The sequence below is a fragment of the Rousettus aegyptiacus genome, unplaced genomic scaffold (assembly GCF_014176215.1).
Source record: "Rousettus aegyptiacus isolate mRouAeg1 unplaced genomic scaffold, mRouAeg1.p scaffold_m13_p_4, whole genome shotgun sequence".
NCBI lineage: Eukaryota > Metazoa > Chordata > Mammalia > Chiroptera > Pteropodidae > Rousettus > Rousettus aegyptiacus.
This window is the reverse complement of record NW_023416307.1, coordinates 102,037,362-102,064,745: the sequence shown is the minus strand read 5'-3', so window position 1 is coordinate 102,064,745 and position 27,384 is coordinate 102,037,362. Positions and strand designations below refer to the sequence as shown.

The window sequence follows — 27,384 nt, the reverse complement described above, 5'->3', positions numbered from 1 at the left end:
ACCCAAAGACTCTCTCAGTGTTATTTTTTCTGCACTAACATTTGCCATGTTGCTTCTTACATTCTTATATGTCATTATATCTATATGATTATTGACTTTGTTCTGGGATACTTCAATTTTTGTGTAGTTTTATAGCATTTAATCACTGTTCTAATATGTCTCAATATCTCACAGGATAAATGCTTTAATTTTACATAATCTTTGACAGTCTCTTTCACTTATTTTTAAAAGAAATTTAAAAATAATCTTGTCAAGTTTTATAAAAGATGTGATAATTTGTCTTCTTCTGAATCATGGTATGTCTCCTTTGAAACTGCTTTACAGTGATCATAAAGTTTTATAATATACCATAAAGATCACATACACCCTATGTTAAGATTAATGCATAGTATTTTATGTTTTCCTTTATAAATGGGCTTCTTTTTCATTATGTTATTTATTTGATTATTATGTAGAATTATTAATTTTAGTGAATTTAACTTGTATTGAATTTCTTCATCACAGCTAATAATGTCAAAAAGTTTTGGCTAATTTACTTCTATTTTCTAAACACATAGTGAAATTGTCTCCAAATAATATTTTGGTACAGTTTTTTGTAATGTACAGTGGTATAGCTGATTGTATTATGTAAAGTAGATATTTTACTTAATAGGTCAAAACTGCACTCCTCATACACTGCTTGTGGACTATATGTTAGTTCTGGACCACTGTTTTGTCACACATATACACTATAGTCCAGCAATTCTGCTCCTAGATATATGTAGATCCACTAAATGACAGGTATTAAGATCTTCATGGAGTTCTATTTGTAACAACCAAATACTGCAAGTTACCGAAAGGCCCATCAGTGTGTAAATAACTGATGGTGTATTCATTCTGTGAACTATTATTATTCAGCAGTAAAATGAACAAACTGGCTGCAACTATGTATGACATATATGAATCTCAAAAACATAATTTGAACAAAAGAAGCCAGATATTAAAGAACATATACTGTATACTCTAGTTATATAAAATAACAAATTCATCCAAAACTAATAAATGCTACCAAGAGTCATGGCAGTGGGGAGTTTAATGACCGGAAGAGAACACGTGAAAGGCTTCCAAGGTGCTGGTAATGTTTTGTTGATACTGATGCTAGTTACACAGATGTTCAGTTTGTAAAAGTTCATTGAGTTGCTCACTTACATTATATGCACTTTTCTATATGTACATTATACTTTATACAAAGTTAAGAAACAAACAAATGGAATACCTGATCTACCCTGTAGTCTTTCTCATCTTACTTAATGGCAAGTCCATCCTTAGTTGCTTAGTTCCAAGACCTCGATGGCACAGCTGGGCAGTGAGCAAACTGTGCAACTGTATTTGGTGATTTTTTGCACCTTTGAATACAGTATATGCCTTATTCATTTATTTTATTCTTTTTCTCCCCACTCACCATTACCCCTGCCTAGCAGGTAAAGTCTTAAAAGCATGGGTTTTTATTTATTTTGGCCTTAGTTATATCTCCAGAACCTAGAACACTGCCTAGCATACAGCAGGTGCTCAAAAATATTTGTAGAATATCAACTAAAAGCATAGTAAAGTAAAAAGTTGGTGGGAGCATTTTTATTTTTTATTTTTAAAGGGAATGCTTCTCGTGTTTCTTAATTCACGATGCAGTTGATTTGTCTTGATTTTCAACTCAGGGTAAAGAATACCAGCTTTCTGAACCATGAGAACATAGCCTAAGCTTCACCAGCTACGGGAACTGTAAGCACAGTACCTGGGTGGCAAGGACTAGATATGCAACACTAAACACAATGGGGTGTTAGATGTCAAAAAGACTTTTACTCTTCTGGCTTCACTTTATAAAAATGTGAAAAACAAAACTCTGTCTCACAACTTCATGGATTTTGGAGGACAAAAAGAAAAACAAGATATAAAGATGCTTTGGAAAAAAGTAAGACAGCATTACAAGAAAAGCAAGCAAGTCCAGGTGTTTTCGTGGGTGTATATCATAGTTTCAGACAGTATGACCACAGTATCTGTGCAGACTGCTTCTCAGAAACTTGATCACAGTGGAGATAAGAGCAAAGAGAAAGAGAAAGTTTGCAGTATATGAATTCACGTTTGATTGTGGGAGGATAATACAAATAAACACATGGATACGGAAATAAGAAAGGATGGAGAACTAGGCAGACCATACTTTCTGAGGATCAGCCGAGGTATGGTTTGTGCAATGCATGTTATTTTTAGGTGGACAAGTGACACATATTTTTTGTTCTTGGGATGAACTTCCAACTAGTTTAAATAGAAACCAGATCTTAGTTTCCAGAACCATTCTCCACTGAAAGGAAGAGTGGCTAATACCATGGCAATGGCAGCGTTTTGAGCACAACATGAATGATAGAATAGGTTGTGACACATTGATTAAAAAGGAATCCATGAGTTCATGTCGATATTAAAACAAATATTTTTAAAAGGTAGGGTTGGAGAAGAAGGGAAAATTAGTTTTTACAGATGAATGTTAAGAAATGTCAAAGGTGACAAGTTAGAGAATCACAATTTACAATTACCACACTAATAACCAACTTAGGTATGATCGCCACTGGAGGCAAAAACCATTGGGCAGGGATTGTTGAGAAGGAGATGGCTAAACAGCCTCAAAGTGTCAATTCCAGACAAGGAGAAAAGATGAAGAGAAAACTGGCAGATATCACCTTAACCCATACTGACATCGCCAACCTCCTGTGAGATACACTGAGAAAGGACATGATATTACTTATGTAGTATTCCTGCCACAGGAAATTATATTAGGCTAGAGACTCTCAAACTTTGGTGTGTAGCAGAATTACCCAGAGAGCTAATAAGGAATACAGATAGGCCCAGGCTCGATGAAGTAGGATAAGATAAATAGTTGTGGGTCTCTGTATTTTCACCGAGCTCCCAGAAGATTCTGAGATATGTCCAACATGATACATGTTTGGAAGCAATGAATTAGACAAATCTATATTTCTGAAATTAAGAGATATTCCAAAAGGCAACGGGCTTATATTTGTCAAAAATACCAGTCTAAGAAAAGCCAAGGAAGACTAAACACCTGTTTCAAATTATGGAGACTAAAGGGGCATGACATTTAAATGCAATGTGTCATCCTGGACTGGATTCTGGATCAGAAAGAAGGAAAAAAGGCTATAAAGAGCATTATTGAGACAATTAGAAAAATTTGAACAATACCTGTATAATAGATATACATAATTTATGAAATATGGGATTAATCTTATAAAACTCTAAACTCTACACAGGCAGAGATCTGTTTAGCTTGCCACTGCACACCCAGCAGCACTTATATAGTGTCTAGCATGTAGTGGACATTCAATAAATATTTCAACAAAATAATCTATACTTAAAAAAACCCTCAACCTTTTGATGACAATGTTTTACCAAAAAAAATACCATCAGGATTATGAGTCTTCCTCCCCACAATTCTTATTTTTACCTTGTTCCCATTTTGAGGTCTTGAGGTTCCACTTTATTTTTTTAAGGCTAGAAAAAATGGGATTGTCACATAGTCAAATATCAGAGACACTGGCTCCACCAATCCTCTTTATAAACTCTTTCACCAACATATTTTCAAAGCAAGGGAGTGAATGTTTATGAGACTGACCTGATAATTAGAGGTGTGGTGATCTAAGGCCAAATTGTTATGCAATGCAAGAAAGACAGGGAGCCTAAATAGGTCAGGCTCTGCTAATAAGCACGGAGGTTCAAGGCACCCACATCTGATAAATACGCAGAGAGACAATTGGAGAACAGATGAATAAGCATTACTAAACAAACGCTTAGAACCAAGCTCTCAACTTCTGTACTTGCTCTTATGCTTTATAAAATTACATACACAGCAGACTTTAATTACTCCATTCTAATTGCCTAAATGCACCCTGGCACCAGTTTACAATTTCAATTTGTAGCAGCAGAGTGTTCTGAGGGAAAACAGTCATATTTAAAAAAAAAAAAAAAAACGTGCGAAGTGCCTACAAGATAATCAAGGATGATTAGAGGGAGAAAAGGATGAATCAGGAGCAAGAAAGTTATTGTCATGATGTTAAAATTAAGCCTTTGAATAAAGAAGCTATGCTAAAGTTAATAACCTATCTGGATGTTTTATATTAGTAAATATGTAATGATACTTTTATTTTCAGGACTATTGTGCACCCATCTGATTAGGCTTCCCATTTACAATTTTTTTTTTTTTCCAACAGAGTATACCACGTTTAAAATATTTTCATCAACATTCTCCTTTTATGCTATACTTGTGGTTATTTTTGCTCAAATAATTATTATACATGAGAACATTTTATAACAATCCTCTTGGGAATTTTGGAATAATATTGTCAACAACAACAACAACAACAAAGAGACATTTATACGCTAATTATCTGTTTCAAGAGATTGAAATTAATTCCTTAAATCTTTAGGACAATCCTATGAGGAGGTAATGTTTTACTGCACTTCATAGGTCCAGAGGCTGAAACTCAGGAAGCTAAAGAAGCGTAAGGCAACCCAGCCTGTAAGTAGAGAAGTCAGGATTTGAAGCTAGACAGTTGGGATCCCCTTTCCACAGCCCACTCCCTCTTCCCATGCCATGTACCAACCATACTTGGGGTGGTCTCTCCAAGGAGTGAACAAAAAATCTTAGTTGTTGTCCAACACCCATGAAATATTGACTTCACTTTAGCTGAGATAACGTGTTCATAATATATATTACATATATTCTTAGCAAATTAAAAATCATAACCATTTGTGGCCAATTCAATGGGTTTTCATGAAATGGATATCTCAGTCTATTATGTAATGAATTAATTTTGCAAAGCATTAAATATCAGGCTTACTTAATTATGCAGTGGAAGTTTTCTATTAAATTTCTTCTTTCTGAAAATGTAAAGATAGTCCTTCGAACCTCCTCTATACTCATCTTTAGCAGGTGTAACCTGCAGAAAGGCAAATTATATCTGCTTCTACTATGGGTTAAAAAAATAGATGACAGATGATAAATGGACAGGTAAATAGATGGATGAATGGATAGAAAGAAATAGTTGGTATAAGCAGATTTGGTGTTGAAAGTCTTTTAGCAATATTGCTTTAGAAATACATGATTTGTGCCTTCAAATATGTCAACCTAAGCATTTTCAAAAGCCGTAAATATACAAAAAAGTAATATTTCTAAATAGAGAAAATATCTTACAGTCTTCTCATCCATTCCTAGATTTTAAAATTTTGTATTTTCAGCTGAATAAACCATCTACCTCCTCCTTCCATCATAGCATTTATCATACTATTTATATGACTTTTTTTTTTAGTCGGAATTTAGCTGTAATGTTATTCTTATAATCCATTTCTGAGATGATGGTTTACTAAAAGTATCATTACTGGGTTTAATGTTTTGAGATAATTTGTGTTAAGTGGCGCTATAATGAAATGCAGGTCCTCTAAATGGATTTTTAGTAGCTCCTCTCAATGTATTCAACAAATATTTGAGGGGCTACTTGTTTTGGCAATACAATAGTGAACAAAGAATTCATTCTCTGTAGATTTACCCTGGCTGGTGACAAATGCAAGGTATTTTCCTTGTTCGCCACTCTATGACCAAATCCTTTTAACTCTGTGGCCTTAGTTTTTTCATGTGATGACTAAATATCTTCAGTTTTTCCATCTCAGGGAGCTGGTTAAAGCATATGATATAGTGCATATAGGAATGTCCCTGAAGATTGAAATTGGCATGTGTTATAAGCTATTATTATGAAAACTTTCATTTTCACAAATGCACAAGGCAGCATACATCTGAATGCTCATGGCTTAAGACACACATAATTTCAACGTTAGGAAAACACAGAGGGAAAACCACATGAAACAGAGAAAGGTGAAATATTACAAAACTTTCAATAGCCCTTTAAAACATGGTATTGGGTTTCTTTGTTCCTTGTGGACTGGATCTTCTTCAAACCAACTCTGGTGTTTAGTTTAGTGATTTCACTTGGTAAATATTGACGGTTGGTTATTAGGAAAAGGCACACTCACCGCTGCATAGACAGAATGTATAGCCTGTAAAATTCAATTTCTGTTATCGATCCTTTAAATTATTTCAGTATCTAGAAATAAGCTTAAGGATTAAAATGCATATGCTCACTCTCTCTCTCTCGTGCACACACACGAACACACACATGCACAGACATTCACATATGCATACACTCTTAAATCCCAAATGCTAAATAAAACTCTGCAAAGTTAGCAGACATACCAAATATATTTTAATTCTTGATAACTACTGAAATTGTTGGTTGTTGAATTACATGGAATAATTCCAGGATGAGAACCATGAATGTGATGCTGACAGTAATGGATTGGTTACAGAAGAATATGCTTCATATTCTGTTAGATTAAATTGAGGTGAGACTAATTCTTCTTGCTTAAGGCATTATAAATAGGGATAGTAACAGGTCTTTCCATGAATAGGTACTTTAAAAAAATCTCTTTGCCTAGAACAGGCAGCTGGGACAGTACTAAATTATCAAAATATCTTTTTAGGTTTTAAGAGAGTGTTTCACACAAAGTCATGTTGTGATTATTCAGGAACTCGTTATTGACTTTTGGGATGATTAACTTCTCCAAATTTTCTTCCACCCTGTGCTGTTATTGCCTATATGATAACTTTGGCTCTAGTAAGAAGGAAAAGGAATAATCAATGATATTTAGCGTAGTTTGGCTGAATAGTTGGGGTGGGAGAATATATTGGAAGACTTAGTTAAAATGAGGTTTTAGGATTAACTAGTCTCCATCTGTATATATTTGCTGTCCTTGAGGCAATCAAAAGTTGATGACTTCTTTCTTTGGAATTCCAAGAAAAGATGTTTGAATCTAAGAGAATTGTGTCAGCCTATCCTTTTAGCTGATTTTACAGTGATTCTCCTAAATGTCTCCAAAATGTACTTATTGTGAGTAAAGCAGCAAAGTTTACAGTAAATTATGCTGAGACACCTATGCTTTAAAATCTGATCATGCGATCCCAAAATTGTATTACAATAGGTTCAGTATATTAAATTTAAAGGTTACAGGTACAAGATCAACTCTGGAAAATTGAATTTAGGAGCAGTATCTCCATCCTAGGTAGAGAAAAGAAAATAAGATTGAAAGCTGAAAAAGTCTAATTTTATGGTTGTTACTCAACTGATTTTCAATTTGGTTCGATCTTTTCACAAGCTCATTTTGAAAAATTTGATCAATTTAGTTGCGAGTGTAACTACATTTATTTTGCTCACTTGATAAATATTTACTAAGGGCCCCTAGTATATGTCAGGCTCTGTGTTGGTGGTTGGGACATAAAGATGAGTAATAGCTGATCCTGGTCCCAAGGAGTCAGTCCAGTTGTGGGGTGGCAAATATATAAACAAACAATGCAACACAATGTGAACAGAGTTAGAAGATACACTTAAAGGATATTCTGGATGTAGAAAGAACTTAACTCCCTGTAGCAAATGGTGCACAGGTGGTAGTGCACGCAAAGGAAGGAAACAATTGCTTAAGGGGCAGGGACTCTGTAGGTGAGTTCTGAAGGATGAGCAGAAATTTGCCAGAGAAAAATGAAGGGAAAGAAAAAGGCATCAGCAGAGAAACAAGAACATAAAAAAAAGGAAGACATTCGGCTAAGAGATAAGTATATATAAAAAAGGCATGGAAGCTTGAGGAAGACTGGTCTTAATCAGGGAATAAGGAGTTATTTCAGTATGACCACAGGGTGAGTGTGGGAAGAGGCTAGAGTGATAAGCCAGGGCTTGTGTGTCCTATTCTGGGGCTTGATATGTAACAGCAGCAGTAATAACAATAATAATAATAGCAAACAGTGTCTGTGGCCGGCACTGTTCTATATACCTTGTATATAGTAACTCACCCACTGAGGTAGGAACTGTTATTATCCCCATCTTAGGGTCGATAAAACTGAAGCTTAAAAGTATCAGTAACCTACCCAGCTTAGAGCCAAGGCCATGTTCAAACCCAGGCTGCCTGTCTTAAAGTCTTAAATTGCCACCACTTTTCTAGGTAGCAGGAACAGGCTACAATGTTAAGTGTGGGAGGTACTATGTCTTGCTGACTTTTTGTTCTAAAATGCCTCAACCTTACCATCCATTTGTTTATTCTTTAATCATTTACTTGCTTGCTTATTCATCCCTTCAACAACCTTTTGCCTAACATCTAGGTCCTGGAGATTCCAGCATAAAGAAAACCTGGTCCTTTCCTCAATGTGCAAGTTTATATCTAATGAAATAAAAATGTGAATTTTCAGTTCTGCACTCCTTCCCTATATGACATACTCATGTTGCAATACACAAATATAGAGAATGTAGGAAGAAAAGTAGACAAAATGAAGTCAAAGTAGCCAAAATAATAAAGAATTAAAAGTCTAACAAAACATAAAATGTAGGCAGCAATTGATCTTAAATAAGAAAAATATATGCTCAAAAGGCAATAGGCCAAAATAATATAATTAATGCTCTAGTATTGGGATTATGGGTTGACTCTTTTGTTTGGTTGTACTTTTATTCATTCTCTAAATTTTCTAGTGAACCAGTATTATTTTTCCAGTCAGAAAAAAACACTTCTGTCAGTTGTCTTTAAGATTAGACCTTTTGTTTTTCTAGGTAAAGCAATTAGGAATTTTCACCTTCACTAGCTTTGTCCAGTGAGAAAGAAACACAGTGTTTTTCTAATGAAGGGAGTGTTTATTTTCTTCCTACAGTTTTAAAGAGGTAAAGTTTAATGAATATACTGATTATGTCTTTATCTTTCTGATTTAAACTAATTCAAGCTCTTTGTTAAAAAATATCAGAAAAGCATTTCTTAGAATGGAAAAGTTCTTCTATAATCTCACTCCCATGCTACCATGCTATGCATTTTACTAGTTTTTCCTATGAGTACGTTTTAAATATATAAAAGTAAACAATAAAGTTAAAAACAATCACCCAAAAGGTGAAAGGATGAAGAAGTGCAAATAAGTAAAAAACAAACACAAAACAATCACCCTCTATTTGCTGTTCTGTAACTTGATTCTTTATAAACTTAGCAATGTAGTTTGGACATGTTCGCATGTCAGTCGAGGAGGGCTATTCTACTTTTTTAATGGCTGCACAATATCCTGTCATATGAACTGAGTCGTAATTATTTAATCCCTGTTGGAGTATATTTAGGCAGTTTCAGTTTCCTACTATTAGAAATAATAATCTAAGATCTTTTAATATTTATCTTTTCATAATTATGTAAGATCTTCCACAGGATAATTCCTAAAGTTGGTGGAGTGCTGGATGAAAAGATATACTCTTAATTTTAACAGACATGGCCAAATTGTCCTTTAAACCCACATGGGTTTTTAAAAGAGCTTTGGTGTCTCCACGTTCACACAGTTAAGTGCAAATGGCATGAAGATTCTAAAGACATTATGCAATATGCTCTATCACTTTAAATGTGGTAAGAGTGTGTTTTGAGATCATAGGTTGGGACTCTCATCAAGTCTTCTAATGAAACGGCACACCTAATAAGGTCTCGGTCAAGAAATGGGGCAAGATGGAGGATAAAAATAAACATGATTGGATAATCTTGTAATAACTCTAGCTTTTAATAGGATTGCTAATGTTTGGCTCATTTGCATTTCCACATTTATTCAAAACGTGAAGTGATGAATGCTTATTAGAAAAGAAAAGGGAGCATAATGAAATCTTTTAAGGAATTACTGAGCCATTTTCTTCTCCATCTTCATATGGCATTTACTCCTGCTAAGCCTGGAGCAGAGGAGGTCCTAAATGCCTTGGTATCCAGGCCAACATCTCTTGACTGACTCCTAAGATGTTTTATTTAAATAATCAGAATAAACCTAGGTTTTATCTGTGGCCGATCTAGGGGAACACCCAGAAGGTTTATAGTTGTCTTTTTTTTTTCTTTTATTATTTTATACTACAGTATAGATCTAGAACAGCATTTTCAAAAGTATTGTCAGTAGTCCATTCGTAAGTATTGTTTGAAAGAAGAATTTCATACGCAGGAAAGTCTGAAAAATATTGGGTTAAATAAAATCACACATTTGTATGTTGAAGGACTTCACGAAACCTTCAATATATCAAAGCATGTGGTGAATTTCCAAGAAGTGGTCTAATATTCAAAATTTCTTAAATTCCTTTTGGTATGAAAACAGCTTATGATCATGAGATTCCTAAGTTATAGATTTAAAGTTCTGTGAGTGTGTGTGCGCATATGTGTATACGTATTACAAAATTCTAATTCTGTTTGTGAGATTTCTTATATTGCAGAGCTAGAAAAATATTCCAAACTGCTTTTTATATTATTGTAGGAGGGAGTAACAAGTAACATCAAGAATTCTGGGCATGTTCAGTATCTCTAAGGTCCTGGCATCTTTCAGAACTATTATGTCTTAGAAAGTATTGTCAGACATCTTGTCTTTAAAATAAACATAACACACACCAACATACAAATGTATAAATGGAAGAATCCTTAAGACTTAGGACAGGCCACAAGAAGGTACTGGTGCTAACTATTTTACTACAGATAATGCAGAACTCATCAGAAATCCTGGCCCTTAGTAGAAATGCAATAACTTTTTTTTTATTGAATGAGAGAATGAATGAATGAATGAAGACAAATAGTATTATTTCTGAAGTCAGACTGCCTAGTAATTAGTCCACTGTTAATGAGCTATTTAACCATGGCCAAATTATTTACCTTATTTATGCTTCCCTTTCCTCATTTGTTAAAGTAATAATAAATAATAATATCAGTTGTTGTGAGAATTAAATGAATTAATACATGAAAAAAATCAGTGACTGTTACTTGGTGAGTCCTCAGGGAAGTTGAGCTGCCATCCTCCTCCTCCTCGCCACTCCTGTACATAATCTCTAACACACAGCACCTCTTGAACTGCACTTGCTTGTCCATATTTTCTGTCTTTTCATTATAATAATTTTATTCATGTCAAGAGAGACAAGGTGGCCAATACTATTTTTTATTTGCCAAGCATGACTTCAAATACCTGATTAAAAAAAAAATGAGTGCTAGCAATAAATGTTGATTGACTACTAAAGTCACAGATATGGTCAAAGAGGCCTCCAAAATAATTACTGGGGACAAGCCTATAGTCCTGCATTATTCATTTAGGTTTTTCCAGCTGGCAACAGGTTGTCCGAGGTGGACCACAGCCTCCACGTTAAGTACTTCCATGTTCCCCAGCGTCAGTTTCGGCATTTCCACATCATCACCACCTGGCACAGGCGGTTGTTTTGTGAGGGTTAGGTGTGCCCCTCTGCATTCTCACCAAGGAAGCCAAACAGGTTCAAGAGCCCTCGCTTGAATGACAACTCAGACAACAGTGCTTTCCTTGGGAACACTTGACCCGCATGGGCAGTTCCTAACTTTCTGGTAGGTTCTGTTCCAACATGAGTCCTAATATACTTCTGAAATAGCTTTTCAGAATTGCTATGTCCTCCAGCCCGGACTGTGAAAGTCATTTGGTCCCTAATGATCAGAGTCAGCTCATTAACAACCATGAGAGAAGACCATCTGCATATCCAACAGTGTTGGAAATAAGAGAAAGAGGGAACCTAATCTCAGGACGCCATGGGTATGCATGTTCAGTGAGCAGACGACCCACATCCACTGAGAGGCAGTCTGTGTTAAACTGGACTCTGACTGGCATATTGCCTGGGATGAATCTTGCCTCCTCCACTTTTTAGCTATGTGACCTGTGTGTGTTACTTAACCTCTGTACCTCTGTATTTCCATCTGTAAAGTGGGGGATAACAATAGAACTTACCTGTAGGTAAGTTACCTAACTTACCTAATAGGGTTGGAGTGAGAACCAAATGAGTGAATATACACAATAAGTGCCTAGCAAATTATATGTATTCAATAATTGTTATTTGCTATGATTAGCCCACTTTGTAACGATAGCCCCTGAGTTCTAAGTTATTGAGGACATTTTTATTTTCCCAGAGCAATGAATAAAAAAAAAAAAAAAAAAAAAACTGAGACAAATGAGAGGTGTTTATAAGGGCCAGGGTCTCCTTCTGGTATTATTTCCCAACGATGCTTTTCCTACTTAGTAGCTCTGTGACATTAAGCAAACTACTTAACCTCTCTGTGCCTCAGTTCTTTAATTTGTAAAAGGAGATCATAAGCTTCCTTCTTCACAGGTTATAGTGAGGATCAAATGTACTTCAATGTGTACCACTTAATACAATGCTGGCACACAATAATGTACAGAAAGATATTTCTTTCCTTCCCATTAGTCTCAGAGCTGGAAATAAATTTCATACCTTCTTCTGCTTTCTTGTTTTAAGGTGAAAGGTCTTTTTTTATTTTCTAACTTCTAGAAAGGAGAGGAAGAGAAATAAAAGGGTATTTTTCTAGTGTCTTGTCTGTGGACCTTGATTCATATATCTCAAAGTGAGGTTTAACATGTATTGAAACATTCTGCATTTTTAACATGCAGAAAACACGGTGGTTCCTCAAATAAAGTGTTCAAGAGAATCATCTGAGAACTTTGTTGAAAAGGCTAATTTCTAGCCGTCTTCTCAATTCTAACTCTGGTCTGGAGAGAGGCAAAGAGGAAAGAGCATGCTCATTAAAAATAAGCATTTGTTGTAAATCTGATCAAAGCAGTCAAAGGTGACACAGAGAAATTCTGCCCTAATTTCATGGAATCACACTAAAATGGGAAAAATGGCTCAGCAAGGTAAAGTACCTTTCCTAAGATCACATAGCAGGTATGGCTCAGATGTAGCCCTACTTCTATGACCTGTCCTTTGAATTACATTTCCTCGTCAAGATTAAAACACAGTTCGATTTTAAATGCATTTTCTTATATTACAAATTACAGCAGGTCATGGTGGACAGAAACACTTAATCATTTGGATTACTTTATAAGGACGAGAATACATTAAGCCAGGTTTTGTCATAACTACTGCTAAGATAGACTTTTTTTTTTCAGAGAACAAATTTCATTTTCATTCATGTTTAAATTGGGACTTAAAATGTCAGAAAAAAATTAACTTATGTTTACATGGTCAATTAATCTATGACAAAGGAGGCAGGAACTTACAATGGGGAAAAGATGGTCTTTTCAATAAATGGTGTTGAAAACACTGAACAGATACATGCAAATAAATGAAGCTGGGCTACTTTCTTAGGCTATATACAATAATAAATTCAAAATGAATTAAAGAATTAAACATAAGACCTAAAACTATAATGCTCCTAGAAAAAACCATGGGCAGTAGGCTCTCTGACAGTGGTCTTAGCAATATATTTTTGGATATGTCTCTTGGAAGAGGGCAACAAAAGCAAAAATAAACAAATGGGGCTATATCAAAGTAAGAAGCTTACTTCTTACTTTGAGAAGAGAAGGTAACCATCAGCAAAGTGAAGAGGCAACCTACCGAATCAGAGAAGATATTGCAAATGATATAGCTGATGAAAGGTTAATATCTAAAATATATAAAGAGTTCATACAACTTGAGATAAAAAACCAATCTAGTTAAAATATGGGCAGAGAACCTGAATAGACATATATTCAAAGAAGACATGCAGATGGCCCACAGACACATGAAAAGATGCTCAACATCGCTAATCATCAGGGAAATACAAATAAAAACCACATCATAAGGTATTACCTCACATCTGTCAGGATGATTATTATCAAAAAGACAATAAATAACAAGTGTTGGGGAGGATGTGAAGAAAAGGGAACTCTGGGGCACTGTTGGTGGGATTATAAATTGGTGCAGCAACTATGGAATATGGTATGCCAGTTCCTCAAAAATTAAAAATAAAATGACCATTCGACCCAGATGTTTCAAATAATAGTCATGGGGCTGAATTCTGTGAATATAAATCCATATGTATATAGCTATGCAGAGATTCAGTAACTGTGTTAAGCCTCATCACAGATCATATTTCTTACTAATCAAGCATGTATAAAGATATCGTGGGTTTGTCAGTATTTGCAATAAGAGTTCTCTCGTCCTGCCTGTGTGTTTCTGTCGTCAGTGGAAGGAAAGAACTGGCAGTAAGGGAAAGCTGTCTGGCAGGGAAGAAAAAGTGTGTGTGCAGGGGTGATTAGAGGTTCTGAACACATCACTGCTGGGAAGAATATCCTCTTCCCACTGTGGAAGAGAGCTCGATTCACTCTCAGATCTAGCAGTGAGCCCTGCATTAACAACAGCTACTACCACCGGAGACTGACTTTCACCAACCAGTAATCCACCTACATATGTTCTACAGCTGAGGCTAAGTTCTCATAAAACTTATTTACTCCTGTGGTCAAGACTAAGAAACTATTTAAAAGCTGCTTTATCAAACGGCTGCCCAATTTTGTCAACTTATCGTCTTCCGGATCCTGTAAGGTCTCTCAGGATTGTTTGTTACTAGCCATCTGCATATTACTTTAGATAGAAAATATTCAACTCTAAATTCCTACAACTGAATTAAAAATAATTATCCCAATAACAGTCATATATTGTAGTGCCTTACCATATTATGTTTTGTCAAAGTTCTAAATTCTTTGGTAAGTCCCACTTAGAAAGACATCCTAGGAACTGACATTCATAAGATAGGATAGAATTTAAAAAGACTTTGCTTTTCATTACTTCCTCAAGACCAAGAGAAGTTAGCATACAGTGCACAAGATAAATAGCACAAGTTAAATTTTACATCCTATCTTTCTTTACATCATTAATAGAGCAAACAATTAAGAAGGCTGTTTCACTGGACCATGGCCAGCTAGGGTGTGAAAAATATCACAAGGAGTAATTGTATTTCTCCACATAGAAGACAATGACCAAATGTTGTTTGCAAAATGTTTTCCTGACTCAGTAAATCCTGCATTTGCTATATAAGTGTTTACTTATCAGTCGACCATTGGAGTTCTTTAGGAGGCCCAAGTCTCAGAAAAGGAGACTGTAACAAAGCCTTTGGTAATGGGAATATTTTAATTTCTCCATTGAATTAACCAAAGACTGCTTTGAATATTTCGGATTCTGGTCAAGACGAGGTAATGGGAACTGAATTTACCTTCTCACCTGAAAAAAACTTAACACAAAAGGACAATAAATGTGAAACAGTAGTTTTCAAAACAGTAAACATCAAGCAACAAAGGACAATGAATCTTGAACAAGGTGAACCTCGTGATTGTCCTCACTTATTGCCATTACATTTCAAGGACATGAAGGGGAAACATAGATAGAGCAGAGTAAGCTGTCTGAGTTGAAAGAATTGAGAGACTTGAGAGAATAAAAGGAACAGAATTTGCAAAACAGAGTGCTAGAGTAAAGAGAGTTATACAGAGTGAGAATACTGAAGATCTATAGAGGGTTTCCTTTGAGTATTCAGCAGAGTACTGATCACAAGATGCATGAAAAGAGCCTACCAAGTTGGAGAAAGAAATATCTGAAAGGATGAAAAGTGTAGAGTGTATGGTTCTCAAGCAGGGCTGGAAATGGTGCCTGTTTTTACCAGCCAAACTGAAACTCATAAATCATTGAGTAGAGTACTCAAGAAGGTCTTGCCGCAGTGGTGGGGGATAGTTAGCCATAGGCCAGCCTACCAAATCATAAAGTAAGACCCGAAAAAATCAACTGCATCCAAATAACTAAAATGTATCTTAAAACAAGTGTTTTAAACATATGGAGCAACCAAAAAGATAAAATTAAACAGTGTTCAGTATCCAATCAATATCCAGCATCCAGGCACATAAATAGCCAGAAGGACATGGCCCATATGAGAAGAAAAATCAGTCAGTCAAGACCATCCAGAACTGACACAAATATTAGAATAAGCAGACAAGAACATTAAAACAATAATTATAACTGTACCGTATATGTTCAAAAGTTAAGGAGTCATATGCAAGATGTAAAAAAGATCCAGGTTAAACTTTTAAAGATAAAAATGTCAGTATGTGGGATGGTATAAATGGCAGATTAGATTGCAAAAGATGAATGAAACTGAAGACATAGCAATAGAAATGATATAAAATAAAACACAGAAAAGAGAATTAAATAAAAATAAGAGGGCACCTCTGAGCTATGGGACGTCAGGTAGCCTACTATACGTGTAATTGGAGATTCCAAAGGAAGCATTGGTGAGGACAGCAAAATATATTTGAAGTAAAAACCGCTGAGATAGTTCCAAATTTGATGAAAACTATTAACCACAAGTCCAAAATGTTTAATAAACACCTATTACGAGAAGCATGAAGAAAGCCATATTAAGGCACCCCATAACTAAAATTACTCAAAGTAGTGATAAAGAGAAAATCTTCAAAGCAGTCAGAGATAATTGAATGTTTACACAAAAACAATAATGATGTTATGTGTATATGCAACATTTCTAACAATAAAATGTATGACACCAATAGCACAAAAGCTGAGAGAGGAGAAATAGAAATATACTATCGTAAGGTTCTTGTACTACATGTGAAATGGTATAATCGCATTTGAAGGTAAACTTGAGTAGTTAAAGGTGTATACTATAAACCCTAAATTTTGTTATTTGCAAATAATAAAACAAAGAGTTATAGCTAATAATCCAACAAAGGAGGTGAAATAGAATCATAAAATAATGAGTCAAGAGAAGGCAGAAAATAGGAACAAAGAACAGAGGGGACAAACAAAACCAATAGCAATATGACAGATTTAAATGTAACCATGTCAATAATCACATTAAGTGTAAATAGTGTAAAGAACCAGTTAAAAGACAGACATGGCCAAAATAGATTAAAAGAAAGAGACTATTATGTTGTCCACAAGAAACGTACTTTAAATATACACACAGAACACTTTAAAAGAATGAAAAGTGATTTAACATGCTAACACTTATCAAAAAAACTTGGAGTGGTTATATTAATATCAAACTAAGTAGATTTTGAAATAAAGGATATTACCAAGATAAAGAGGATCATTTTACAATGATAATAAAAAAGACACAGCAATCCTAAATGTTTATGTCCTAATAGCAGAGCTTCAAAATATATAAAACAAAAATGGATAGAACTGCAAAGAGAATAGTAAAATCCACAATAATAGCTAGAGATTTCAATACCCCCTGTTTGATTACAAGTAGACAATTAATAAGACATAGTAGACTTGAACACCATTATCAACCTATTTAATATTTAGAGAACATTCCACCCAGTGACAACAGAATATACATTCTTCCCAAGTGCACATGAACCATTACCAAGATGGAGCATACTCTGGGTCATAAAACAAGTCTCAATAAATTTAAAAGGATTTAATACACGAAGTGTATTCTCTGACCATAACAGGATTAAATGAGAAATAAATAACAGAAATATCTCTTTAAAATCCCCAAATATTTGGAAACCAAACTTCACATTTCTAAATAACAACAGGCCAATGAAACTATTTAAAAAATAATTTAAAAATTTTTGAAGTGCATGAAAATGAAAACACAACATAGAATTTGTGGGCTACCATAAAATTAATCCTTAGGGGAAATGTTATATACTAAATGACTATCTTAGAAAAGAAACATTTAAATTAGTGATCTCAGCTTCTGTCTAGGAACTAAATAAGAGGAGTGGATTAAGCCCAAAGGAAGAAGAAAATGAAATGAAATGAAAACTACCAAAAGTAAAAAGTGAGTTTAGCAAGTTTGCAGGATTCAAGATTAATATACAAAAATCGATAGTATTGCTATATACTAGTAATGAACATTCAGAAATTGAAATAAAAAGTTATGATTTACAATCATATTAAATAATATGAAAGACTTAGGGACAAATCTTACAAAAGACCTATTAATTGAAAACACTGCTGATAGAAATTAATGATGATCTTAATAGCTGAAGACATATACCTTGTACATGGGTCTAATGACTGAATTCTGTTAAGCTGAACTCAAATGTGGGTCAGTTCTTCCCACATTTATCTACAGATTCAGTGCAATCTTAATGTAAGTCTCGGCAAATTTTTTTTTAGTAGAAATTGACAAGCTGATTCTAGAATTCATATGGAAATGCAAAAACTTAGAATAAATAAAACAACTTTGAAAAGGAATGAAGTTGGATTTTGTTCTGATTACAAGATGCATTATAAAGCTGCAGTAAACAAAATAGTATACTAGTGGCATAAACATTGTCTAAAATAGATCGGTGGAACACAATAGAGAGTACAGAAAAAAAATCTACACATTATGGACAACTGATTTTTGAAAAAGGTGTAAAGGCAATGCAATGGAGAAATGCTAGTCAACAAATGGTGCTGGAACAATTGGATATCCACATGAAGAAAAAAAAAAAGAATTTCAATCCATATTTTGTGCCATATATAAAAATCAACTCAAAATGAATCATAGACCTAAGTGTAAAACCCAAAACTCTAAAACTTCTAGAAGAAAACACAGGAGAAAATCTTTGTGACCTTGAGTTGGGCAAGGTTTACTGAGATACAATATCAAAAGCATAATCCATAAAAGAACATATTGATAAAATGGACTTCATCAAAATAAAAGCCTTATAGTCTTTGAAAGACATTAAGACAATGAAAAGCAAGCCACAGACTGGTAGAAAATATTTGCAATCCATATAACTGATAAAGTAACTGTATCCAGAATGCATACATTCTGAGAAGTCAATACAAGAAAACTACCCAAAGAAATTGAGCAAAAGATTCAAACATGAGAGGATATATTGGTGGTCAATAAGCACATGAGAGATGCTCAGCATCATATGTCATCAGGGAAATGCAAATTAAAACCACAATGACATAATACTACACAGCTATAAGAATGGTTAAAATGAAAAAGACTATCCATGCCAAGTGTGGAAAAGGATGTGAAGGAGCTAAGACTTTCATACACAGCTGGTGAACGTTTAAAATAGCACAGCCACTTTGGAAAATAGTTTCACAGTACCTTAAAAAGTTAAACATATATCTACCATATGATCTAGCCATTCCGCTCCTAGGTATTTAACCAAGAGAAAAGAAAGCATACATATGCTTATGAAGATTTGTACATGAATGTTCACAGTAGTTTTATTTGTATTAATCTTCCAACTAATATAATGTCCATCAATAGGTGAATGGATCATTTTGCAATACATATGTTTGAAATCATCACATCGTATACCTTAAACTTACACAATGTTATATGTCAATTATATATTAGTAAATTACATATCTGGAAAAAATAGGAAAAAATACAGGTGGATGGATAAACAATTTAAAGTATAGTCATACAATGGAATACTACTTAGCAACTAAAAGGGATGGACTACTAATACATGCAACAACATGGATGAATCTCAAAATAATTTTGCTCACTGAAAGAAAACAAAAAGATTATCTATTATATGACTGTATTTATATAAAACTCTAGAAAATGTAAACTAATCTATTGTGAGAAAAAGCAGATCTGTAGTGGTTGTGTTTATTCACTATCTTGACTGTAGTAATTGTTTCATGGGTAGTATATATGTCAAAACTTTGAAGATTGCATACTTACATATGTAAAGTCTATTATATCTCAATAAAGCTGTGAAAAGCAAATGAGCAGAACTCTACTCTTGCTTAGTCTTACACAAATTAAAGGCATGTGTGCGCAATGGAGCAACCTCAACATTTTGGTAGCCTAGGGGAAGAGTACAAATGTAGGTACCTTAACCCACAGCCTGTCCTCCTTGTCTCTCCAGGCCAGGCACCATCCAAGTGTCCCTGGCCACCCTCAGATTTAGGGAGCTATATGTGGGCAGAAGGGGCTCCCGCCAGCCCTAGAAGTAGGCATGGCGTCTGACATCCTGAGCACCGAGACTATAACCTAGAAAGGAGCGCCCAGCTCTGGTGAGCACGTCTTGGCCCTGCAGCCTCCCTACCCTAGCCGAGGATGTGATTTGAAGAGCACAGAGAGGAGGCCTCCAAAACAGTGCTACTCTACAAGGAGATAAGACAAGAACTGAGAGTGTTTAAAACTTTTATAGCAATTTGACATGGCTGCAACATCCAAGCATAGAATCATTTTTCTATCAATTTGTTTTTATTGAATTTCACAAAAGCAATCTGTCCTCGATGGATTAGATACATATAACAAATATTTTTTTAAAAAAGATTCTTCACTGCAGGTAACTGAAACATGGCTTTAAAGCACAAGGCTCTCAGCAGAGACCCCTCAATAATCCTGGGTTTGAATTATGGTAAATGTGGAGCATATTCTGTTAAAAAAGATTTCTGGTCTAACTTTTGTGAGGTTGCAATCACAATTGGATTGATCCATCTTTATGTCTTTCTGGGTCATTCTGTGTGGAGGACTAGCTGCATTTAAGGTTAGTGGGGATTCTGTGTGAACATGATTCCTCTGCAGATGGCTATCATCCCTATTCAGAATTTAAGAAGAGCTGTGAATTTTTAGGGGGGCGTGGTGAGGTAGGAAATATCATTGGAAAAGATTATGGCCTTTTTTGCCTTATATTCATTTGAACATAAAAACACAGGTGGTTTCTCTGTACACTTCCAGTCCATCTGGAGTCCTCTGAACATAACAAACAGAGCACCTTACCTTGTGCACGCAGGACTTTGCGTTCAGGAAAAATAGTTCCACTGTGGTTTTATCCTTTAAAAACGAGATGCTTTCAATGTAAAACCTGAAAGATAGTAACAGAAGTTTATTTCTTCAGATTTCTTTCCTTATCTCAGCATGATTTCATTTCCTCAGTTTTCCCAAAAGCAGAGAAAAAATTTTGTGAAACTAGGGGATGGTCTTCTGAATCTGCAACATACATGAATGGATGTGATGTCTGCATATATGCAGATAAAATCTCCTCGTTTTTTTGTGTGTTGGAAGGTGAGTTAAAGTGAAATTCAAAACGGCATCCAACTGCAAACTCAACTTTATCTGTGTTGAGTACTCTTTGATACACACAGTTTGGGAGCTCGTACTACCTCAGGCAGCTTCAAACAAAGCCCAGGTGAGCCTTGAGCAGAAGTCGAAAGCAGAAGTTGGCTGAGTAAGCACGTTATAACCTTAAGGTCTGTTGGCAGCTCAGTGGTTTTCAGACATGAGGTGGGTGTGAGGGCCCCATGCCTGCCTAGCCCCCATCCACCAGGAGTTTTAATAACACCATCCTTCTCTCTCATCCCTAGGCCAGAAGTCTTGAACTCTTAGTAGTACTTAATCTTGGTCTTTTCTCATGCAAATCAGAGTATTCTGAACCACACTCTCCCCACCCAGTTTCCTGGACTTTTGCTTGTTCAGTCTGTGTGGCCACAGATTGAAGGTCCTTCTCTTAGGAGTTCTGGCAGCCCCATGTAGGAAGGTGGGGAGTCTTTTACAATTTCTGTTTTCATAATCTCCCAATGATGAAGCTGGCCAGTGCTCTGGGGTGGGAGACTGGGCTAGCCTCAGCCCTGAGGTTTTTCCCAAGTGTTGGAAAAACCTCAAGCACTAGCTTGATGAATAATGCATCAAGATTCCTAATGCCCCAAGACAGCTCACAGTTTGGGTCCTGTAGGAGAACTTGCTCCCAAAGTGGTGAGAGTCAAGCAAGATAAACAAGGGCTAAAGTGGCATGGTGAGCTTGTCCTCAGCTCTGCAAAATCACAAAAGGCCTTGGGCATTTACTCCACCCTCCACTCTTTAGCAATGACAAAACATTTAATAAATACATAAAACTGAAAAAGGCCATGAAAGATTTTATCACTGAGATATAAAATATTTTGAAAAATTCCACCTCTAATGAATCATTAAAGGAAGTTCCAGAAAGAGAATAAATCTTTTATGTTACTTACAAGGGTTTATCTCACTTATACGTGATATTAATGAAGACTGATGAGTGTTAGGTTTGTGAGAAGAGAAAGTTAAGGGAGGAAAACGAGCGGTTGGGGGAAACAGGCTTTGGAATCATAAAGACCTAAAATAGAGAGTACCACCTCCACGTGTGGCTTTGGGCAAGTTATTTAGTTTCTTTGTGTCTTTTTGAAAATGGGTGTTGATTGCACTTAATTCATAGGGTTTGGGGAAGGATTAATTTAGATAATATATGTAAAACACTCAATAAATTTTAACAATTATTAATAAAAATCCATTTTCTGGAATTTAATCCAATGTGGCTTGGTGGAAATGACTTCGGCTTTGAGTCTAAGATAACTTTATCTACAGAGAGGGATAAGGATGCTTACCAAGTATAATTTAAATGAGATAAACACAAAGTGCCCATATAGTAACTGTCACATACATGATAGGGATTCAAGAAATTCTAACTGTTGTGGCTCAACAAAACTTACATTATGTTAGAAAGACTTAAAGGACTTGATGAGGTTTGAATTATATCTGAGGGCTAGGAGAAAACAGGATTCCGAAGGATATAAAGAATCCAGGTGGGGAAAGTACTATAGGTACAGAGCATTTCTTGGGTAGTGTGATAAACATTCATAATCTGGCTTTCACCAAGACAGAATCCATTATAATGTGGATATTCTCTCATCGATCTAGTTTCTCCTACCCTGGCCACTGCTGGACAGACGAAGTATAGCCACCCGATTCGAAGGTGGCCTGCGAAATGGGCTGGAAAAAGAGAGCTCAGCCCAACAGATTGTCCTTACATGGGATAAAGAATGAACAAGCCAATCATGTGTAGTCTCTGAGAGAGACAGGTCAAAAGGGAAACAGTGGAAGTAGAGGGAGGTACTAAGCAGAAACCATGAGAAAGGGAAAGAAGGACAAGAGTCAATGGCAGGAGATGATGGAGCAGAAGCAGAGAGTAGTGAGTCTCTGCGATGGTGGACACAAAGCAGGAGGCCCGGAGGCCAACTAAGTCCCTTGCATCCTGAAGGAACTTCCGGTTCAACTAGGCGGTGGTGGTGGTTTCCTGCTTTCTTTGCTTTTGCATGTACTTTTATCCCTTTCAACTAAGAAAAAATGAGCAGGCTTCCAAGGGGCAGCCTGAAAGGGCAGCAGCAGTATCACAGCTAATGTTTCCTGAGCTTTTACTTAAGTGCTGGACCAAGTGCTTTCCATTCACTGTTTCATTTAATTCTCACAACAACCCTGGGTGGGATATATCTATCATTACCCCCATTTCCCTGATGCAGAGTTTTAGAGATTTGTCTACCTGGCAGGGCTAGATCCTGCTCTGGGTCCCTTTGACTCTGTAGACAGTGCTCTTAAACAGAACCTCCTCCTGGCTGCCTCTACTGGTTCATTCGACCAGCATTTATGTGGGAAGCTAAACCCTGGATAACTGTTTGCAGCTCAACATTAAAAAATAGGCAGTGAAACAAGACCAGTGCAATAGTCCCTGTGTTAACACATACATAAATACATTCGTTCTCTATTGTTTCGAAAAGGAGAAAGAGATCAATGGACAAAAACAAAAAACAAAAAACAAAACAAAACAAAACAAACAGTGATAGATTTGGACTTTACCTATGAAACACCTTTTTAAAAGTCATAGGAGTAGTCTCAGGAGGGAAATGTTTTCCCCGAGGAAGTGATCTCCCTGCCCTATAAAAGTCCCAGGTCAGATTAGTAAAACTCAGCGTCGGTTTTCTCCTCTAGAATTTTTTCCTTTCACTTTTAATAACTTCAATATATATCTCTAGCGTAGAATTATCTCTAGCAAAGATTGCATTAAAAGCATAACCTCAATGAACTAACAAAGTTCATAGTAATTCCTTAATATTTAAAATCCAGTCCTCATTCAAATAAATAAATAAAGCTGCAGTGCTCTACAGCAGGAGTCACATATGCAAAAAGCTTTTAGGGTCACTGGCTGGATATAAAAGAGCAGAGCACATTCTCAGCAAAGAGCTCCCTCTCCAAGGTGTGGGCATGACACCCAAGCTAGATCAGTCAGATTCTTTCACCCTGGAATATAAATACACTTAGAATGACCTAAAGATCAAAGGTGGCTGGAGATGAGTGTTCTGCCAGCAATACCTTGATGAAATTGTCCATGGTTTTCTACTCTCTAGACCCCTGCAGAGGCCTGGGTATTTTTTCTGAGGCCTTGTTGGCTCTGTTTTCCTTCAATTCTGTTAGCCACAATTGCTTCCTATTGCTGGCAACCAAAGAATTAAAAATAATAGAGGGCTTCTATGTGCTAGGGACAAGACAAAGGACTCTACAGGAATCATTTCATTTAATCTTCGGTACAACTAGACACTGTAGGTAGCAAATTATAAACCCATTTTACAGATGGTATATAGAGCATCTTCCCTACGCCATAGAGATGGGAAGTGGTGGAGCCATGATTTGAACTTGGGCCAGTCAGGATTTAAAGTTCATATTCCCAACCAATATTATAGAATGCTTTCCTAAAATAACAATGACAATGAAATATAACATGTACACGAGGCAGTGGGGCCCAAGGGAAGGATGAAATGAACTCAGCTTATGAAACAAGAGGGAGAAGGCTGCCAAACTGAAATCCATAAGACTAAGCGCCACAAGACACTATGTGTTCCCTCAGACAGTTGAACTGAGTCTTAAAGAATGTATGAGTTCACCAGGTAACATAGGTAGGAAGGGAAGTCCAGAGAAAGGGCATATTAGCCAGACCAAGCCTCTTGCTAGTCTTTGAGAATTTAAGAAACCATATGCAGGGAGCTGGATTGCTTAGCACCAAATCAACTGTGGCTTGTCCAACTCTGAACAGATACCTTTGTACTAGAAACTGGGTTCACCTGAAGCCCAGGCCCCTGACTATACCTCAGTTCCAATAAACAGGTCCCTATCTTGTTTCCCACTGTTTTCTGGCAACTTGCCCTGTTGCCTTCTACCTTTCTGCCTAGGCATCGGATTACCTGCTCCCTGAATCCAGGATCCCATTTCTCCTGAAGGGGACCATTGTAATGACTTAATATTTATAGAGTGTATGAAAAGTACAGAGGGTTCTCTGGGAGAATGGCTCCCCAGGCACAGTTATTAGCAAGAACCATAAACTGAAAAAAAAAAAAAAAAAAAATCTAGGGCTTCTTCATGAAATGAAATGGACTATTCCAGTATCATAAAATAAAGACCTTTTGTTTTAGCTTTTTTTTTTTTTTTTGGCAAAAAGATACTGTTTCCTTTCTGCATGCTTACCGTGAACAATTTCACTAAGATTTTATGAAGATGAAGCCCATGGTTAAATTTTCAGTATCAAAGTGAACTCAAGCTGTTTGACGAGGCATATGTTTTGGAAAGAAATCTCATATAACAAGTATAATTTTTGAGAAGAGAATTTGCTTGAGGAGGTTTTATCTCTACTTTTCGTGCTTATTCCAGTGACATTTCTTTTTCCCCCTTCTCGATGGGACCGGTGTTCCCTTAACCACTCATCAGTGATAAAAGATCATGCCTCAACGACATGACAGATGGATTGGAGGGGAGGCAGGCCTGTTAGCCCGATGACAATACATGCCTGTCAAAAAGCAGAACACTCTGGTCGGTTGGAATGGGCTGTCCATCAACAGTCTCTTACATGTAGGTGGCCAATATTTTCATCATGGTCAAAGTCAACACTATGGGTTTGGGGAGATACTAATTTGAACCCCAGCTCTACCACCACTGATGAGTCTTGGGTACTTGGGCCAGCTTTTTGGCTTTTAAGTGCCACTTTCCTTACTTCTTCCACAAATCAGAGGAATGACAGATGTTTTAAAGGTGTTCAACATAGTGAACGGCATGTAGCTCAGCATCAATGAGTAGTGGTGATTATTACTGTACTATTATTATTCCTCTATTGACAGTACTGTACCAAAGGCACTGACTTAGTTGGGAACTTCTTTAAAGCTTTAACTATAAAAATAAGAATAGAAACTCCAGGTATCTTTCCTAAATTCTTTCCTTCGAGGAAGCAAAATGCTACAAAAGTGCCCGTTTTGACATAGAATGGGAAAAACTGTCAAATGCTCTTCTGACCATTTATAACTTTTTCTCCTCACTTAAGTATATTTTCTTTGTTTTCTAGGGCCTTCACTATGTCTAAGTGATATCTTCCAAGAAGGTGAATTGGCAGGAGTGCCTCAATTACTTCATACTCTGAACAATGCTGAGTTTGTGACCTGCACCCACTAAGGGCTAAGTTAAACTGCCTCATTCCAGGTTTCATTCAGCTGTTGTGGGTAATTTAGTCATTCACTGAAGCCACCTGCGTAAACAGATTTCGATCAGATCCTAATCCACATTCTGAGCTGGAAGATCTGTTTATTGCTTGTAATGACCCTACAAGAAGATCTCTGTTTATTGCTTGTAATGACCCTGCAATATTATAGTCTCATTTTATAATGCATGCTGAAGATAGCAGTGTAATTTAAGTACATTTCACTTTCTCCAAGCACATCACTTTCTCCAAGCTACTACACAGTGCTTGTGGGAGTCCCATAAGTTCCCTTTCATCTCTAGAAGGAGTGCACCCCTGGTGAATTCCCCAAGGGAAGCACTATTTGTTCCTACAACATGCTCCTCTGCCAGGAAAAACTCTTTCTTACTTCCGAATTTCCAGGCATAGCCAGGGGAACGAGAAAGTGCCCTCCAGGTAAGCCTGTAAAAACCTGCCCGGTTGCTCCTCTCCCACAAAGCCACTCTTTCTGAATTTTTCAGGGATGGGCTGGAGGCCCAGGAGGGGAAGGGCCTTGCTCTGACCTGTCCAAAAGGGGAGGGAGTCTTCTGCCCCAGGCAGTTATGAAGTGTCAGAGTCACATGGTAAATTCCTTGCGCCTGCTTCTTCCCTTCAGAACCTCAAAACAGCCTGCTCCCTTACTCCGTGATAAAAAAGGGACAAGTGCTCTGAGGAGGCAGGAAGAAAGGCGGGAGAGGCAAATTGGATACAGAGGTGAGGGCTGGGCCTGGTGAATGATGAAGACAAACAATGAGATTCCCCCAACCCGTGTAAAAGCAAATGGGTTAGCCCCAAGCCAGACAGCCCCAAAACTTCCATATTCAAAGGCTGTGTATCACATTATGGAATATTTCACCCACTGAACATGTGGTCGAAGTAGTCTCTGTTATTTATATCATAAAAATAGTTACCATTTATTGTTATTATTATAACATATTTAACATGGATAATCCTCTAACAACCCCCTGTACTACCTTCCTGTAGCTCCACCTCCATTTTATAGGTGAGGAAACAGACCTATAGAAGGTGCCAAGAGCCACACAGTTAATAAGTGGAAGAGTTGATGCAAACGCCCTGGTTCTCATTGGGTGGGTGGGGCGCATTTGGTAATGTCATTTTTTGATAGTCTCGATTTGGACGGTGTTACTGGCATCTTGTGGCAGGAGGCCAGGGATGCTGCAAATATCATACAGCACAGCATGGCTCGCTACATGAAGAGTTACCTGGCCCAA

General features: G+C 36.5%; 1 protein-coding gene across 5 annotated transcripts in view; it reads right to left on the bottom strand.

Annotated features, from left to right (window-relative positions):
• FRMD4B (FERM domain containing 4B) overlaps window positions 1-27,384 on the bottom strand; it is a 301,185-nt gene that overhangs the window by 67,814 nt on the left and 205,987 nt on the right. For all 5 annotated transcript variants that reach the window (XM_036219480.1, XM_016119212.2, XM_016119211.2 and 2 more), the window contains one exon: window positions 20,611-20,695. In XM_036219480.1, coding sequence (XP_036075373.1) covers window positions 20,611-20,695 — 85 coding nt within the window. The remainder of the gene's footprint in view (window positions 1-20,610; window positions 20,696-27,384) is intronic.